Source organism: Amblyomma maculatum, chromosome 4 (genome assembly GCF_055883805.1).
Source record: "Amblyomma maculatum isolate TAMU_Amacu chromosome 4, ASM5588380v1, whole genome shotgun sequence".
NCBI lineage: Eukaryota > Metazoa > Arthropoda > Arachnida > Ixodida > Ixodidae > Amblyomma > Amblyomma maculatum.
The window spans coordinates 92,835,574-92,853,961 of NC_139347.1; the positions used below are offsets into that span (position 1 = coordinate 92,835,574).

General features: G+C 46.9%; 2 protein-coding genes across 3 annotated transcripts in view; one reads left to right on the plus strand and one right to left on the minus strand.

Moving 5' to 3' along the window:
• Positions 1 to 11,594, minus strand: part of Sulf1 (Extracellular sulfatase Sulf1) — a 72,057-nt gene extending 60,463 nt beyond the window's left edge. Inside the window, exons 1-4 of one of the 2 annotated variants that reach the window (XM_084602195.1) lie at positions 11,482 to 11,594; positions 9,301 to 9,641; positions 7,642 to 7,881; positions 2,658 to 2,979 (exon numbers count right to left, since the gene is read on the minus strand). In XM_084602195.1, the coding sequence (XP_084458321.1) occupies positions 2,658 to 2,979; positions 7,642 to 7,881; positions 9,301 to 9,631 (893 nt within the window). In that variant the 5' untranslated portion in view covers positions 9,632 to 9,641; positions 11,482 to 11,594. Of the gene's footprint in view, positions 1 to 2,657; positions 2,980 to 7,641; positions 7,882 to 9,300; positions 9,642 to 10,550; positions 10,831 to 11,481 lie in introns of those variants that run through there. The other variant, XM_084602194.1, reaches the window with a different exon arrangement.
• Positions 11,595 to 11,831: 237 nt separating this feature from the next.
• Positions 11,832 to 18,095, plus strand: LOC146191673 (tribbles homolog 2-like). The gene is made up of 4 exons (XM_084602196.1): positions 11,832 to 12,029; positions 12,583 to 13,246; positions 16,269 to 16,561; positions 16,779 to 18,095. The coding sequence occupies exons 2-4, from the start codon at positions 12,977 to 12,979 to the stop codon at positions 17,236 to 17,238; spliced, it is 1,023 nt and encodes a 340-aa protein (XP_084458322.1). The 5' UTR covers positions 11,832 to 12,029; positions 12,583 to 12,976; the 3' UTR covers positions 17,239 to 18,095.
• The last annotated feature ends 293 nt before the right edge of the window (positions 18,096 to 18,388 follow it).

Consider the following 18,388-nt stretch of genomic DNA (forward strand, 5'->3'; position numbering starts at 1 on the left):
AATATCGTTATAAGTGGACTGCACGTCTTAAAACTAACTTTTTTAGTTATGGCTAGAATCTCACGAAACTTTGCACACAGATGTGGTTTTCTCTCCTGATTTCAAAAATGTAATTATAATTGAGCTGGTGATATTAGATCAAAAGTTATCTAACAAAGTCCAGAGCATAATTAGTGAATTTCTTACGCAGCTTTAATGAACTTTCTCATTGCATTTCGTTGCTTTTAATTACATAGATTGATAGCCAAAGTCTTCCCATACCCGATGACATCCTTCATTTTCCTCAAAAAGGCATGTCATTCTCACATATTATGGTGAGAGTAAAAGGCTGCATTATTTGAAACGAACTCATTAAGCTAATCTCAAATTGACATTTATCCGTTGCCTAAACTAAAAAACTAAAAATGTCATCGGGTACTTCATTTCTCTCTGAAGAAAATGGTACCAAAGTTATTTGTGTGAACTAAAAAGAAGTTATCAAAACCCTGCGTAAGACTGTAGAGATCGACCAAAAATATGAAACTGAGAAAACGGCATTTGAAGTTTGACCACATATTATAACTTGAACAATCAGTAGCCTCACTGTGATATTTCTCACCAAAAATGTAATGCTCTTCCCATTTCCAAAACTGTCTTTGGATTTTGAATATGTCAACTAAAACTGAAACTATCACCATTACCCATGGCCAAGGTAGTGTATGCCATTAGGAAATCAGCAAAATTTTTTGGCATGCAATATTATTTTAATGGCAATTTGAAAAAATCTCGATAGAGTGATGTAAGTGTTGGATCACCCCCTGATCTTTTCAATATGACTGCAGTGGTGCTAAATTTGTCATTGTCACTCGGCGACAATGTAGAGAAAAAGCACAGTAAGGCTGAGTGCAGTGTCCAGAAACAGCACTGAGAAAAACGTATTTGCATTTTGAGACAACCTTTAACTTTTGCTACACTGCAGCTATGGTAATATAAATGGAATCGTTGTGAGGCTTTGTTCTTTATGAGGAAGGCTATATACTAAACATATAACAGTACCCTCCCCAAATACTGGTAAAAGCTTGCCACAAAGTCTAAATATACCACCACCAGAACCAGCGGGAGAAGCTTTATCTACAACTTCATATGCCTATGGCAGTGCCCTTCAAGGCAAACAGATACTCAAAATTACGATAAAACGGTGTTGCAATATTAATAAACCTGCATAAAGTTTAAGGCTGAAGCACAGCGGCATACTGGAATGACCTAATAAATTGGCTAATGTTGCAGAATGAAAATTTGCTACTTTGCTGTACAGCGCATGCAGGGCCGCACGCGGAGTCCCTTGCTGGAGCTAAAGCTCGAACTTTCACACCCCTTGAGCGCGGCGACGTGATTACTTAAACAATCTGCAAAAAAAAAAAAAAAAAAAAAAAAAAAAGAAAAACGAAACCGTCCGCGGAAAATGAATGCGGGCAACGGCCCGATGTCAGGCTCGCCTGTCGTCTGAAGCGACGCGATAAAAAAGCAACGAAGTGGTAGCGTCGGTGAGGACCATGAGTATCAGCTGAACAGTTAAATCTATCGATGCTATCTTTGATGCCTATGAACCACTCGCAAACGATATATGCCGCCGGACGTACTGCAGCTAGGTCGAGAACATGCCACGCGACCCTGGCAGCGCGCCGCCGCACTCGTTCTTCCACGCGCACTCGCTAAGCAGTTCACTCCTGATACGGCTACGTCTACCGAGCTAAGTCTAAGGACCAGCACCGGCTGCGGGAACGACTGATAACGATCGCGAAAGCGCATCATAAACGAGCGAAGCAGCAGCCGCGACGAAGAACGTTGAAAACAAACAAACAAAAAAAAATGGCGTCAGTCGCGCTGGCCAATGGGAAGCGTGGGACGAGGGGCTCGCTTCGCGAGCGCGCGCTCCAGCCAATCAGCGGACCGGAAACGGCTTTCGGAAAATCCGCGACGGTGGTCGTTCTGTTTGAGCGACGTCATTTGGAGATGTCGCAAAATGCGCACAAAGAAACAAGCTTCAAAACAAGTCCAAAATGGCGGCGGCCAGCCGGCTGCTTCACCCGCGGCGCGCGCGGGAAGTTCGAACAATTTCCACCCCTTTTTTGGCCATTTCGAGGCTCCCGTGGCGTTTTAAAAGTCGATTTTACCGCATTTCCCGATCGAATTCAGTGTTGATATTTTGAAGGCTAATGCTCAAATGTACAGACATTCCGAAAATGCATTTTTCTAAAAATCAATTTTTCGCCCATTTTTGACCAGTTTAAGACCCGCGTCCCCCCTTAAGTTATTAAATGGCTTTTGATGTATACTGTAATAAAGTGTTTAGTGCTCAGTACGATGATTAGCGTTGTTCAACCCAATTTACTCATCGCTAGTAGTAGGCAAGCCTACATGCATGGGAAAATATGTGTGTGCTTCTTTTTTTTTCTTTCATTTTTCTTTTTTTCGCCGGTCCAGATATAACGATAACTGGTTATAACGATCGGATTTTTAGGTTTTATCAATATCGTTATAAGTGGACTGCACTGTATAACCTTTCTTTTGTGCATAAAAATCACATGGGTGCCGATTCTTGCAAACCAGTCATCATCCTTGAAATTTAAAGCCCATTTTGCAAGACTCGTCAGCAGAGGTAAGCCCACCCTTCTCACCTGTGTGTCGTGACATTGTGGAATAGATGCTGGTACTGAGGTGCTGAGTCCTCAGGACCGTGTGGTGATGGATAGGAGACGACCATCATGACCGGACGGTTGGGAAAAAGCTGCTTGGACTGACGCAGGAAAGCCACGCTGTCATTAGTCACCAGGTCCGGGTAGTAATCACGGGTGTAGTCCAAGCCATGCTTGCGCTTGTGACCATTAACATTAATTGTATAATTGTAGAAGCGAGAGTTACGGACTAGGGCAGCCCACTCTCTCCAGCCCGTCGGAATGTGGTTGCCACTGTATTCATTCAGGTACTTGCCAAAGTAGGCTGCACGAAAAACAAAAGAGCACTTACACACATGACATAGTATGCCAATTCATTTCTTCCCAAAGAGTAAAAGTAGAGTGAAATATTCTCCAACTTGAAGCTTAGAACCACATAAAATGTAAAAAAAAAAATCAGCCATGTCATGCCAATTATGATTTACCCTTAAAGGAGTATAGACACGTACATTTTCTGTTCCGGTATTTTTGCTTTAATCGATCCACAGTGATCCAAAACAGAGGGACTGCGACCCAAAAAGCCCCAGCACAGATCAATTAATTTGTTATCAGTGCATTTATCAGGGCCAGTTTCGGTTTCGATCTCTGCGGACATGAGCGCGCGATGACGTTAAAGATACGAGAACGCCACACGAGCGCCCCCTACTGGCAAGGTAGGTGATCGCGTAAGCACAAAATCTGATGACGCATTCGGGTCGCGTTTTTCGTCTGCTTGCTGTCGCACGTGCAAGAAAATATCGTCGTCGAGCAGCGCTTCAGCGTAGCATAATTAGTACCATTAGTACTGCGACGTTGTATCGCCCAATAGCGTGGATGTTACTAACATTGCCGGGCACTTTAATCCCGACCCGCTCGCCTGCGACTCAAGCGATGAAGCAGGAATCAGCAGCAGCTACGAAAGCTTGGTGGGTTGACGGCAGGAAATATCAACTGGTAGGAATGTTGAACAAAGGAACCGTGAAGATGCTGCTTTATCAGTCCGGTTGGCCAATGCTGTGAGCCAAGCTATTCTAAAAAAATGTTTTAGTAATGACGCGATCAGCCACCGTAACCTGTAAGCTCTCCCGATGGCTCCCGTGCTCACGCCTGTTCACGCGCTGATTGGTCCCGACGCGGCAGGCCTGCGTGCCGCCGTCCAAGCATGTGGCGCCATCTGGCGCAGTCAAGGCAATCTGGGTGCATAAAGCCGTGGCCGCTGCGCTCGACTCCGAAGTCATAACTGCCTTCATAGCATCCGCTATCGGTAATCTCGCTATCGCAGATCGCTGTTCATAGCTATTTGTACAAAGGACTATCAGTCACGATTAAATTGCGAGGATTATTCAGCCAATGCGGAGGTACTGGTAGAAATAATTACAGTGATACAAGCGAACTTTTTTTTTTCCTACAGCTGCTGCCCGGTGCGACGCACCTAATGTCTGCTAGCTCCGCTGCTGAAGGCGTCGCGCAAAGCAAGAAATTATTTTACGAGATGGGCTTGCCAGTAAAGCGGCGCTAAACTCTGACGTTTATTACAGCGTTAGCCCGTTCCGAAGCGCCTTTCGCTGGCACTTCGATGTGAAACCAGCTAAGGCTAGCGACGTCTATAGGTAGGCAGGGAGCGGCGCAGTATGTTCCCGGCGCGCCATCGAGAGGCACCGTTGCCGTAAGCCCTGCACGTGTGCAGGCATGCTGTTGGGGCCTGAGTTTAGCAGGCAGTCTCCATACGTATACCGGTGAGGTAATTGTAACATGCACCAACAAAGAAGCCATCGAGTAAAGTGAGCAGAAGCGGAGTTCTTTCTCAGGGCACGGCCGGAAGCGGCGGCGGCGCTGTTCGAGTCCGGCCATGTGTCGTCACTGCTCTTTGCTTTGCCGACTCCACGTCACAGTTGTTTGATGACGTCACGTTGTTTACCTATGTACACGTTTTCGTCACAGAGATGTCGATGCCAATGGGTTTTGAAAAACGCGGTACTTGCCTGCCTTGTTTTTAAAATCAAATTAAAATATCTTCGCGGAAACGTGCGAGGTTGGGATTGCTTGGGGAGCATCTCTGTATAACCAGGAAAGCAATCGTATTCCTTCCGACGCTTCAAAAAATAGTGTCTATACTACTTTAAAGTTTCGAAACTGACATTTCTTCATGAAACGGTCATATCTAGCCAGTTCACTATCGCTTTTTGTCTCGAAGAGCACTGCACTTTTTCTGCAATTAGTAATGCTCTCAAACACCATATGTAATGAATAGTATCCTGAATTTATCAGTAAAATTTGCTGCCGTTTGTTGAAGTCAGATCTTGGAATTTGTTGAAAGTTATCGTTAAGCAACTCATGCTCAAAAGCACCCAACAGTGACATGCGCATAAGTATGCTAGCAAAAACTAAAAACAGGAAATCCTAGCGAAAGGGAAAATTGCAAAGCATGAGCATAACGAGCAGATAAAACAGGAAAAAGAAGTTCTTCACATAATATGAGTTCTTATTCCTTCGCCATCTCATTTGTACATGGCGACCAAAAATACTGTGACGTGAAAAAACAATTTTTTATGCACAGATGAAATGAGGCACACTTTTTCTCGATTTCAAAGACATTCAATTTCGTATAGCAGCTCACATTTATGTTTCAAAATACCCACGTTATTCTTCGATATAGGCACCCCAATGCGTATAGAAATTGTTCAAAATAACCGCGGTGCCTTGTGAAGTGATTTTGCTCCAGGCCTTGTTCAGAGCATTGTTCAGCAATCCATTCAATTTCTGCTTGAATGACCCCACAATTTTTCTCCAGTATAACTCAAACAGGAAAATCCTACGAAGTAAAATTGGAACAGTTTCAAAGCGAAATTTCCTGTGTCTAAAAGGTGACGAGCGTCACATCACACCAATTGATGGCCTCCTCTGTGCAGTGGGCTCCAGCACAGCCTTGCTGAAAGTGCTTGTCCATGTTTCCCACATTCTCTTCAGCATAGGTAATGACGCTGCCCTCCAGGATCAGCTCACAGTGTGACTATGCATTGATTCTTTAGTTCTTTTTGCACAAAAACAAGCTTCATCTCCCCAAGGCCTGAAATCTCTTCAAAAATTGAGACAGCCTTCTTTTAGCTAACTCCTGCACTTGCAGTGCAAGCTCCTGTTTGATGAGTAGATGCATGGTCATTTGCTAACTCTGTGCTCCTGAATCAGTTTTCACATGCTTTTAGGAAAATGGGGATTGATTCATTTTTTTTTTTCTTCCACTCAGCCAGTCTCAGCACCAGTGTTCTGGCTGCTCAAGGCCTTCCACGCTGCTGCCAGCCCTTCATGCTTCCAGTCTTCTGTAATAGGTTGGTGTCATGATGGACTTGCAGCAATTTCAACATTTCTGCAATCTCTGGGACTGAAAGTTTCTGCTTTGGTGGGTGACAGTGGTGTAGAATAGTTGTTCGAAGACCTTTTTTTCTCCTATATTATCACATCGCAAGCCATAAGAAAACAATATATATATATACATATATAATAACACAAGTAAAATGAACATAATATCGCTGCTAAAAATGCAAACAAAATAAAACTGCGATTCCATTTATGGAATTGCATGTCATCAAACTTTTCCATCACCCTGTACTGTTCAGCTGTTAAAAGCACTACAACAAATGCTTCTCTAGTGGCCAAGTACAAGAGTGACAATAAGCGCTTTTTTTACCAGACCTTACACCCATAGAAATGCTCAGACATCATTTTCAAACCTAAACGCCTATTCAGCATGCACCAGCAGGCGCAGTAGGCATGTTGTGCGGGAATGGAATGTCCTCAAAGCGAATATTGTAGAGGCTTCTACTGTGCAGTCATTTACGGAGTCGCTTAGGAATTTGTAACAATTTTGCAGCATTCAACATTTTCATTTTTTTTCCCCAGTGCTCATTTTGACGCCAGGCGTCGTCTAATATTGTATAATGTTTCTTTCGGTATTGTGTGCTGAGTTGCGTGTACCTCAGGGAGGTTTTCTTTTTGTCAAAGTGTATTTTACACCCACTCCTGCTTAAGGCTTTGCAATAAAGCCAGCAATCTTTTGTAAATAAATAAATAAATAAGTTTCATTCACCAGAATATGCCACTATGAACTAAGCCATCACTGTGACTTGCTACAAGTCACAGTGATGGCTGCCACATCACATGGAAGTGTCATCATCAACATCACACATAGCCTAACTACTATACTCAATGTAGGACAAAGGCCTCTCCCATAGTACCCCTCCAATTAACCCAGTCATCTGCCAGCTGCATCCATTTGTGATCCAAGAAAACTTCCCAATCTCATCCGCACACCCAACTTTCTATTGGCCCCTGCTACGCTTGATTTCCCTTGGAATCCACTCTGTCCCCCAAAGGAACCATCGGTTATCTTGCCTTTGCATACATGCCCTGCTCAAGTTCATTTCTTTCTCTTCGTTTCTAACAAAATGCCATCAACTCACATTTGTTCCCTGAACCACCCTACACGCTTCCTGTCTTTTAATGTTACACCTACCATTTTTCATTCTAGCTCACTGCTTGGTCCTCAATCTATGCTGAATGCTCTTCATTCCTCTATGTTTCTGCCCCATAGGTGAGTACCGGTAAGATGCAGCTGTCAAATCTTCCTCTCGAGGGATACTCGTAAGCTGTCATTCACAATCTGCTAGTACTTGCCGAATGCGCTCCATCACAATCTGATTTTTCTAGTCACTTTCCTTCGTGATCCGGACCTACAGCCACTCTCTTACCACCTCTAGTGTCTCGCTACCCATCACAACTTGCTTTTCCTTTCCAAGGCTGTTGAACATCGTTGATCAGTGCCTGGCCATGTCCCTTCCCTGCCAACTACATGCCAGACGCAAGATCGCCATTTTCGTTCGCAACGCCGATGGTGGATCTTCTGGACTATGGGGGCTTTAACGCTTTCGAAAGAGTGCACAGGAGTGCTTACCTGTGCGATAGCCCGCCGCACTCAGGTAGGTGGCAAACGTGCGAGACTCAAACTCTTGCTGCCACTGGGGCGAAGAACAGTTGTCGCTGTTGGTAAGCACGTGATGGTTGTGAGCATAGAGGCCAGTAAGCATGGAGCTCCGCGAAGGACAGCACATTGGTGTAGACACATAAGCCTGAGGGAAGTGGGCACCCCCTTCGCCAAGAATCGCCAGCGTCTTCGGCATGAACCCCATTGAGCCTGCAGATAAGGAAATTATGAAGGGAAAATTCTCAAAAGAAGCTTTCGGTGCAAAAAAAATCGCACCTAATGAATACAGGCCAGCTTAACAGAAAACTATGACGCAAATCATGAGTGTTTTAAGTAATAGTTTTTAGTAAACACAGGACACAGTGGCCGGTTTATCATTTAAAGAACACGAAACTAATGAGCCCTCCATTAATAAAAAAATTTAGAGGACATATCAGCTTCACCTTAGAGGTATGGTGCAACAGCGCGAATGACGCCCCTCTGAACACAATCCCCTGAACACACAATCCACTGGAAATCAGTGTCCGACAATGCCACCTGCTAACTACAACATGCCCATAATTTTTTGCTAGCAACATCAACAATGTCAACACCGAATCTTCTTGGGGACTGATCGTTTAATGCCATCACATCAAAAAAAAACATCCTTTCTTTCAAGGAAAAAAAATGCAGTACGTATATGGTACTGCATTTGTAATATCCCCCTTATGTAATACCCCACTTTGGGCCTTTAAGGGATAATAAATGATGATGATGAAGACAAATTTTGCCATTTCTAAGGCTTGCCCATGAATCCATCAGTGCACAGACAGCAAAATTGAAATCACTTTTAGCATTCCAGAATTTTTGTTTATGAGTAAGCCTATATGTGTACCTTTCAACAGCCCATGTGTTTCTTGCTTTGTAAAGAAGTATTGCTAGATGCTACACCAGAAAATGACATTCACTTGTCCTTCAATCTGTCTTTAGTGTTCTCTATATGTCAAAGCCAGCTATGCTCAGAAGCAGTAACATGCAAAACAGCAACAAACCTAGCATGCACTAGATGTCTTAAATAATCAAGCTAATGCATTCTTACATTTTGCCTAGGCTAAAAAGTATACCACAGCAGAGGACACAAAATCAGTTTCAACCACACAGAAGCCTTCAACATATGCATCAAGGTATTGGTAGACTCATTACTGCATTTATTCAATTCCCTCCCATTCAAAATGCAACTGCTATAACTGTGATCTTGTTCTCAGCAGCAAAATGCCATGGCTACTGCAGACGGTTGAACGCTGAACATTGAGATTCAATACAGTTTTAAACACAGATATCAATGTGTGGATTGTTGTGCTCAGCACACTAGGTGCACCCAGAAAGGTGGTATATCTCGAGTAATGACGCATCTGGAATGATCAACCCATGGCTTCCAAGCATGTTGCTAATTCCTGGGTAACAGTGCAGCATGTGTACAGTGACCTTCAATAGCCAGATCAGTGAATATGGAAACTAGCAGCATGAACTGGTACAGACAACAAAACGATATGTAAAGCACAAATGCATAGTTTAAGGACAAAATGAAACTAACTGCTCCTTGAAACTAAAACAAAAGTATGAAAACGGCAAGCATTGTTTCCTGCTCACCAAGTTCAATGTCTTGGTCGTCAGTAAGGATAAGAATGATGTTCGGCTTCTTTTCCCTTGGTAGCAGGTTCTGCTTAGGCGGCCGCTTGCGCTGGGCAGGCGTCGTGGGCATGGCGAATGTTGCATCGCGCCACGCTACTGAGGATCTGTCATAGGTCGATGTCGCTGGGAAATGTTTCACCTGTGGGCTGACGTGTTCGGAAGTTTTGCTTGGCTCCTGGCTCTTTAAATGTTGCGAAGTAATTTTTTTTCCTACTGACATTGTTGCTAACAGGTTGATGAGGCCAAGGGCAACCACAGCAGCCTCGTGTTTGGCCCATGGTTTGGTCATACTTGGGTAACTGAAACAAACGAGTTCAAAGCTATTAATACATTGCACTGGAAATGTTTTACACATGCAAGGCGGGCACAATTAGGTATACTTCACAAACGTTTCGTCTGAAGTTATGAGGTAGCTCAGATTACTCTATAAGATCACTGACGTTCAAGCAGCACAGATAAAGTGCGGAGCATTGAAGCCGCGAGCACAAGACATCTGAAACACTAGAGGGAACAAAGCTAAGGAATTGCAAGCTTGGTGCTCAAAAGACTTAGCACCAACTAGCCCAACAGCTAACGTTTTTAAGCATTTCCACCGTTCGTCTTGTGCGCTGCACGTAACAACAGATCGACTCCACCTTCGCGCAGTTATTAGGAGATCCCTTTGACAACTTCGAGGCAGGCGCTTGACAACAACACGGCCACGCCTACACATACCTAAAGTGCGAAGAGTGAGAAGTGCACTTATATTCAATACCGCTACCAAAAACTGCATAGCAAGACGACTAGACAGGGAAGAACAGCTTGTTTCTGAAAGTAGAAAGGGGGCTGGCAGCATGGCCCACGGCGTAGTAACCAGAAAGCGCGGGAATGAGGAAATCGAGTTGTTAAGGGGGTAACATGGTCCCAGTTGGCCGATAGTTTTCGCAAGGCTGTACAAGAACAGAAGCGCATCCGCTTCTTACAGCTCTGCCAGGCTGCACACGCTAGCGCGCATGCCACTGTTGGACAACACAATTCCTCATAGCGCAGTACAGTTTTCATTTTTGCTGACAAACGAGCAGTCTGCGCCGCCCTGCTCCTGCAATATAAAATTACAGTACGGACAACAGCATGGCAGCCTTGTCATGAAGCATAGCAGGAAAAATACACGAGACGAGGAGACTAAAACCAAATTTAAAAGGTGGCATTGTCATTTGTTGTTTACTCACCCGGACTAAACAAAGGGAGTGAACAAAAGGATAAGAGAAATTTGATGAAGGCTCCTAATGCTGTAGAGATTACCTACTGACAATCTCTACAGAACTGCTTAATTTGTGGCATTTTACCCTCGGTCAAGGGAGGGCGGACCTCAATAATATACCGCTTAGCGTGGTGGTTGCTGCACAGTGCACCGCCGCTAACGCTGCCTCATTCAATGAACAATTTTAAAGCATGGCACCTCATGGTAGCGCCTTCCATAGATCCCAGCTTAGAGAAATCCTATTGGCTGCTATCAAATCGCCGCCATTGTCTGAAGGTTTCGGTTTCTGTAAACTACCGCAGTTCAAGTGGTTCGACATACGCGAAATTGTAATAAACCACAGTACAGAATGCTTAATATAGTGCACATTTTTAAAAAATAGCGGCAGAATAAAAAATCAATATGTTCCCTAGCTTCTTCAGCATTAAATTGTAATTAAAAATGTGTCCGTTATTTTAAATTGCACGGGATGGTACAGCTTTCTGCTGCGTAGGCTAGAGAGAATAATAATAATAATAAAAAAGTCTGGGAAACTTTCACAATCTAAAACAAGTATTCCTCTAAGCAATGGTAATTACTTCCTTAATAAAAATAATTATCAGCTGTTCTTACTGTGGTGTTACTTTGTTTATTACGACGGCGAATTAAATTCAGCTACGTGCATTGAGAAGCATTCAGAAGCTCCAAACCAACCTCTCGGGAGCGTTATTAGTCTCTACGCCTCACGTAGAAAGCAAATCACTTATTACATTGACGGCATATCGTTACGCCTGATTATTGTTTACGTGAACTTTTTCGTGCTATGAAAGGATCTGTGCGAATGATTCGTACTGAGCGCACTGACAGAACTGCAAAGTATTGGTGAACTGCTGAAGCGCGACTCATGGTTAGCAACTTACTCAAACAGTCAACAATTTCTTCGAAATGTTTCACGGACAACAAAAAATTGCGCGGCAACTACCACCGAACAGTTGCGTCAACGCCTGAGATTTCCAAATTTCGTAACATCAAACATGCGTCACTATTCGTCAAACGCGTCACGCGCTACAAGAAATAGTCCAGCAGAATCTGGCCTCATTAATTTTTTTTAGACAAGACGTTGAAGCCATATTGCTGTGATCATACATTTATTCGCTGTAATTTGATCTAATTGAGTAGGCTAAAGTAAATAAATGTGGATAAATTGCATTGACGTCATAGGTTCTTCCGGGGTGGGAACAGTCCTGACGCCTCCTCTTTTTGTATCCATCCGCGTCTGCCTTCGAGTTGCACAATGGCGGTGCGTAAGTTGCCTTTCCATAGTTTGTAGCTGTTCCTGTGTGGGGTAGGCCGGCGCATTGGCTATTGCCGTCGGTTGATCTCGGCACAGCACGAAGACGAGTGCACATTGGAATAACTTGCAAGCCATCATATGCTGCCACCCTGCCGGGAAACAACGCCGATCAAGGTGCGTATTTTCTGCCTTCCTCCCCGGCGCTGGCGAATCGTCGCAATTTCTTTTCCCCGTTGGAATTAGCTTTTCCATAAGGCCACTCATATTCGCCCAGCGTATTTAGCCCATTATGTCATGATCAACTTTTCGGTGTTCCAGTGCCTAGTGAGCCAAACCAACCATATTTTGAACGTCCGCCTCCGGAAAAACATTGCGTTATTGATCGAAACAGATAGCGCGGCGTTGCTGCGTTCTATCGAGTCTCTCTCATCCTTGAAAACAAGCTCTCGTCCGTCGCACAAGGCTTCACTTCGCGCTTGTTGTTCGGACTCCGCTGGATGTTTGATGCGCCCTCAGCTCCGCCGTGAAAGAGTGCGTAATTTTCGTGCCGAGATGCAGGTCCGCTTTTGTGTGCGTGGACACGTGCATCACGATGTAAACTGAGTGAGATGCCACGCGTATCCTTTCCTCAACGGCTGGACCTTTTGTCTGTTTGTTTGATCAGCGTAAGCGCGCAGCTGTACTCTGTTTGCTGACTTTTTCCTCTCTTGTTTTCTTTACTTCACAGCTTGGAAGAAGTCAACTCGCAAACGCCTAAAAACGACAACCGACGCGACCAACCCCACCTCACAAAACTAGTTCACGGAGTCATTGTTCGCCGACGTGGGCGCGCTGTTGCCGCATCGGGACGCAAGTTGCCCTTCGTTCTTCGTTGACACCATTGAGGAGCAGCTGGCATTCTTCGCGCGGCGCACCGTATCTCGAAACCGTCGAATTTTCGCAACCGAAACGATGTTTGTTACGACGTACTGAAACAGGAGGCGAGGAAGCCAGTGGGCCGACCACACGCAAGCGGCGGTGCCTTGGATAAAAGCAGCCGACGTCGGCGATCGTCATCGCTCGTTTGAGAAAGAATCCTGTGTGCCGGCGTTGATACAAGCGCTGTTTGTACAGTGATCGGCATGAGTGTGGCACGTCTCTCGGTGGATATTCAAGTGGCCCAGGAGAAAAGGCCGCACAGCTTCGACAAAGCTCCCGATGGCGCCTGTCTCGGGAGTGCCGGGGGCCTCAGCCCAAACCTTCAGCCTGCCACGCCACCCGTGTTCCCCTGCAACCGGGAGCCTTTTTCAGCCAGCCTGGTCGGCGGGCGGTACATTCTTTTGGACCAACTCGAAGGCAGTGCCATGTACAGAAGCATCAACGTTCAGACGCAGGAGGAATTTTCCTGCAAGGTGAGCTTCGCTTTGCGTCACGCGCTTTTATTTTTCCTCTCCTGACCGAGCGCTTCTTTGCTTTTTTTTTTTTTGCGCGTATGTACACTTTCCGGCAGTGAGCGCTGTTGCCGTTTTCCTGTTGATCGCCAGCCGTTTACGAAGTCTCTTTAATGCGCGATGGAAATTACAGCGGATGCTTTATTGCTGCCTTATTTCTTTCTCTTTAGAAATCATGCATTACGGGTCTTGTCGAGCCTTACGCGCAAATAGCTTTGCGTTGCACCAGCCGGGAACCGCATTACGAGCAAATAGTGGCCGCGGTAGCTTCTGTCCCGGACAAAAGCGTCGCCGCGCCGCACGGCACCCCATTGTCCAAAGGGGGCCGGACGACCTCGCCAGCGAGCGGAGCGACTTCCGCCTTGTTTTGGTTTTCTTTACTGGCGACCGAAAGAAAAAGAATTGACGAGTTGGCCGCTATGGCGGCGGCGGTAACCCCTTTGAGAGGCAACAGGTTGTCGACCCGGCGGCGGCGGCGCGCGCGCTCCGTCTATTTTCAGGGTGCCGCATCGCCGGTGTGCGCGGTACCTTGCCCGCCACAACGGTTAAAAAGACGCTCACGGGAGTCGTTTTGGGAAAGCTGCTCATCGCTCTGATTCATTTCGCGAGGACACTGTTGTTGCTGTGGCGCGGGCCCCCTCCCCCCAACCCACCTATTCCTCTCAGGCGCGTAGATAAATCGAGAGGGCCCGGGGTCCTGGCCGGATTCCAGAGCCCGCAAAAGCGGCTAAATGCGAACCGCTGGTTGCGCCCCGTGCGTGACGTGGGCGCTGGTTTTCGGCCCCGGGCACGACTATATCGGGACAGGAAGCGCGCGCACCGCTTTTTTATGTCTGTCAGCGAGGGGCCCCTCTTGCATCCCGCGATGCCCAATCGTGCTGCTGCGTGTTTACGCGTAGCATCCTGTCTTGCGGCAACGCTGCCTTTTGACTCAGACCTCTTTCGTCGCTTGAGTTACTCAGCCCCCTTGTGTCTTCGCGCTACACATGCTTAATGCCATTTCATGGAGATGGAATGTCGGTGCGGCGCTTTGCGAGAACAAAGAGCGCCCGTCGCGCAAGCGCATCGGCTCCGGCCGGAACTGAATGGGGCCCGTTACGCCGGATTCGGCCCGTAACGGCCAACTCCGGACACAGCTGCGGGGCGTCGCGCCCACCGGCAGCTGCAAACGATCACGAACCGGAATTATTTCAGAAAACGTCGCCTGCAGAAAGCATTGCAGTCGGGCCGTAGGAGGGGAGCGTGTACGCACCTTCCATGGCTTATCGGTTATTGTAAAACGGCGAAAATTGCGAAACCGCATGCATACGTGCCTGCTATGTTTGAGCTCAAGCCATGATCTTCAGTCAAGCGGCGGCCTGCAGGAGGGGGGGGGGGGGGAAGGGAAGCAATCCGCCCGATCGTTTTTTTTTTTTTTTTTTTTTTGTTTACTGCTTCATCCCGATAGTCGTAATTAACTTTGCCTCGCTGCATCCAGCGAAAATACTTCAAGAAAAAAAAGGCTATAGTGCGCGAAAAAAAAAAAAAAATATGGTGACCGAGGAGGAAATGCTTCTTTAACCCCCTTTCCACGCATTGGCAGCATGAATCGGTGCAGGTGAACGGAACACGTGCCCACAGACGGAGCGGAAACGCGTTGGCCAGAGTTGCCCAAACGCGGCAGCGAGCTTGCTGGCTATGGCGCACAACTCCGTTGCAGGGAGTGATGCAATCGTTTCCACCTATCGCCGCTATCGTAGCTGCTACCCTTCGGCGGCGGCAGTGCAGCCGCAGGATTCGGCCGCCGCCGAGTGTGCGCAATCTGCAGCAAACGTCCGCCGGGGGTCCCTGAGAGCTCGAGTATCGGAAGCAGCCGCTGTTTGTCGCAATCCTACGATAACCTTCGCTCGAGCACTGTCAGGCTTGTGGCGACGTTCTTGCGACCTTGGGTTGACATCATGGCCCGTCCGGCGTGATCACGAAGCTCTCCGATGGGACCGGCAACAGTTTGCGCTCATCGTCTGCTACGGAACGCGTTAACAAGCTTCCCATAACCGTTGGGGTTATTTTTCGTCACTGTAATTGATTCCTTGTGTCAGCGAAAACCGACCCATGCACATTGAATAGTGTAAACTATACCCATTCACACTTCTGTAAATCCGGCAGTTGTGCATAACGGATTACACCGTTGAGGACAATAAAGCATATCGGGGTTGCTCCAAGCGGTCCATGTATTAAAAAAACGCTTAAGCAATGTTTTGGTTATGGGACGCAGTAGACAGACGGCAGTGCTCTCTGGCAGGGATGTGGGCTATTGTGAAAGTTGCCATTTTTGCATGTGTGCATTGCTGACTCGACTGATGTATGCATATGTTTGCAAGCACATGCATGCAACGGTTCAAAAAACAAACTCCTGTGTGTAAAGGGTGTTGCAGTGATCAGGTACAGACACAAGATTTAAGTTTTAATGTCTTTGTGGCCTGTGTTCAGCATAAAGGGCATGTTCAGCATTGAGTCCTCACTGTTACTTTCTGTTCATTTACTACATCAGCTGAGGGGGGCAGAAATTCAGCCTGAAATATTGCCTGCTAAAACTGGCCATGTTTGAGCAACAGGTAATTGTGGAGCACTGCTCATTATGCTTGCCATGGGACAGGCCAATGCTTACATCGTCATAACCACACAGTCTTTAAACTAAACTTCTTATGTGCCGCATTATTATTGCATAACTACCACCGTGAAATGTTTAGGGGTGGCTTTCTACAAGCTTTGAGAAGCAAATTAAACAGCCAAATTGAAAAGCATACTAAATTTAAAATTATACTTGCATTAATAATAGGCCTGCAAGGATTAAAGCTGCGAGATGTTTGAGATGGGTGTAAAAATGGTATCAGTGGTGATGCGTAGTAGTTTCTTCAATGTTGCCAGATAACACAGTTTTAGTTTAGCTTTTCCGAACATTTTTTTATGCCTTTCACCTTATGGTTTACTCTCCTTTGTTCAGGTGATCCCCATTGACCGGTGGCAACAGGCCTTGGCAGCACACCTGCGTCTTGATGGCCATGACCACGTCAACCAGGTGGAAGAGGTGCTTTTGGGCGAGTCGCAGTGCTACGTCTTCTTCAAGCGATCGTATGGCGATCTCCACTCATATGTGCGCTCCAAGCGGCGGCTGAGGGAGTCTGAGGCTCTCAGTCTATTCCGCCAAGTAGCCTCTGCAGTACACGCCTGCCACAATGCTGGTGTAGTCCTGCGCGACCTCAAGCTCCGCAAGTTCGTCTTCGAGGACCCCGAACGGTGAGTGCCAGAAAGTCGGCATGTGTTTACCTTGCACAGCGGTTGCCCATTATGCAGGGCTAGTTCATAGTCGCACTTTACAAGTGCAGACAACTCTCACTGCTTGTAGCAGTAGTAATTCTGAGTGTCCTGTAAGCCCTGCTTTTTGGTAGCTATACAGTGCGGGCACGCATGCTATAAACTGATGACATTCTTTTTTTTTTTTTCATTTGTGCAGAACACGGATCAAGCTGGAGACTCTGGAGGATGCTGTGGTCCTGGAGGATTTTGATGACGACCTCCTGAGTGACAAGCATGGCTGTCCTGCTTACGTCAGCCCCGAGATTCTTAGCAGCTCCACCAGTGGCCGCTACAGTGGCCGGGCGGCTGACTGCTGGAGCCTCGGAGTCATGCTGTACACACTGCTCGTGGGTCGCTACCCTTTTCACGACAGCGACCCCAGCATTCTGTTTGCCAAGATCCGCCGGGGCCACTTCTCAGTGCCGGAGTCATTGAGCCCACGGGCACGCTGCCTCGTGCGATCACTCCTCCGTCGTGATCCGTCGGAGCGCCTCACTGCCCAAGAGCTGCTCTCCCACCCCTGGTTCACCTTCTCCCAGAGCAGCCCGCATCGTGATGGGTGCCTTATGCGGCTTGACGTGGACCAAACCGTGCCAAACTGTGTTGCGCTGGACTGATGCTTGCACCACCTAGTCGCTGGCCGGGGATCTCACTGCCGTGCACCTGGGGTGGAGGGTCGCCAACAGCTGCTGGTTGGCCGCAGCATCATTTGCCGCGAACCGCCATTCCTACACCACCACCACCACCGTGACCGATGACCCGCCGCCTTGCTGCAGCTGTCTTTTTCCCCCATCCCATGAACTGTCCAAGAAGAAGCTGCAGCTGTGTCAGCCTTGGCGGCTCTTCCTAAGCACTTCCAAAGAGGCAACAGAGCTGCGTTAGGGGCGAATACCCACCACCAGGTTTTACTGCTGTGTGCGGACAGCAACCTCCTCCTCGAGCTTTGAGTCGTTGCAACTGTACAGGCCACCTTCCCACTGTCCCATCATCTTGTGTCTCATATGGTGAGAGGGGGCACCTTTCATTCACATAGTTATCCATTCCGGTGCATGAGCTGCCTTTGTGCACGTCGACTCCGAGCGAAAAGGGGGAGAAGGCCAACGAGAATCACAGTACACGGCACTGTGCAATCGTGTGTGTGTCGAGAGAAGACCGAAAAGCACCAATGAACTCTCTCCTACACCTACTACGATCAATGCTGTTGATGAATGTGCAAAAATGACTGTTGTGTTTTGTGGTCCCTTTTCTTTTGTGTCTTGTCTGTGACGACTAAATTTATTTAAGTACACTCAGGGGACTGGCACTCCCCACGATTGAATACTTGTGCGGAACAGGCTAGCGCATTGAAGAAGGGGTAGGGTTGTCTCAGTGAATTCAAAGCATGTCAGTGATTCGTTCTGGCTCGAATGATATATGTAGTAGTTGGGATTCCATTGTATATATGAATAAACATGGTACCTCTGTCGCAAACAAATGTGGTTGTCTCACTTTTTTTCCCAATGTCTGTGCCCAAAAATTGAGCTCATGGGTGGACTCCTGTCAGAAAGGAATAAAGCAGCTAATGTACACTACAGAAGCTTGTTTATGCTGGCTTCATCACTGCAAATGCCCATGCAAGTCTCGTGACTCTTGCTAATTCGGGTGCTACTGGTCTTGAACAGGTTAATTTGGACATGCTTCCAAAAAGAGCGCGGTCCAGGTATGACTCAAAACCAGAGTTCCATGCTGCATTCTCTCGCTCATCTGATGCAACAAATGGGCTGCCCC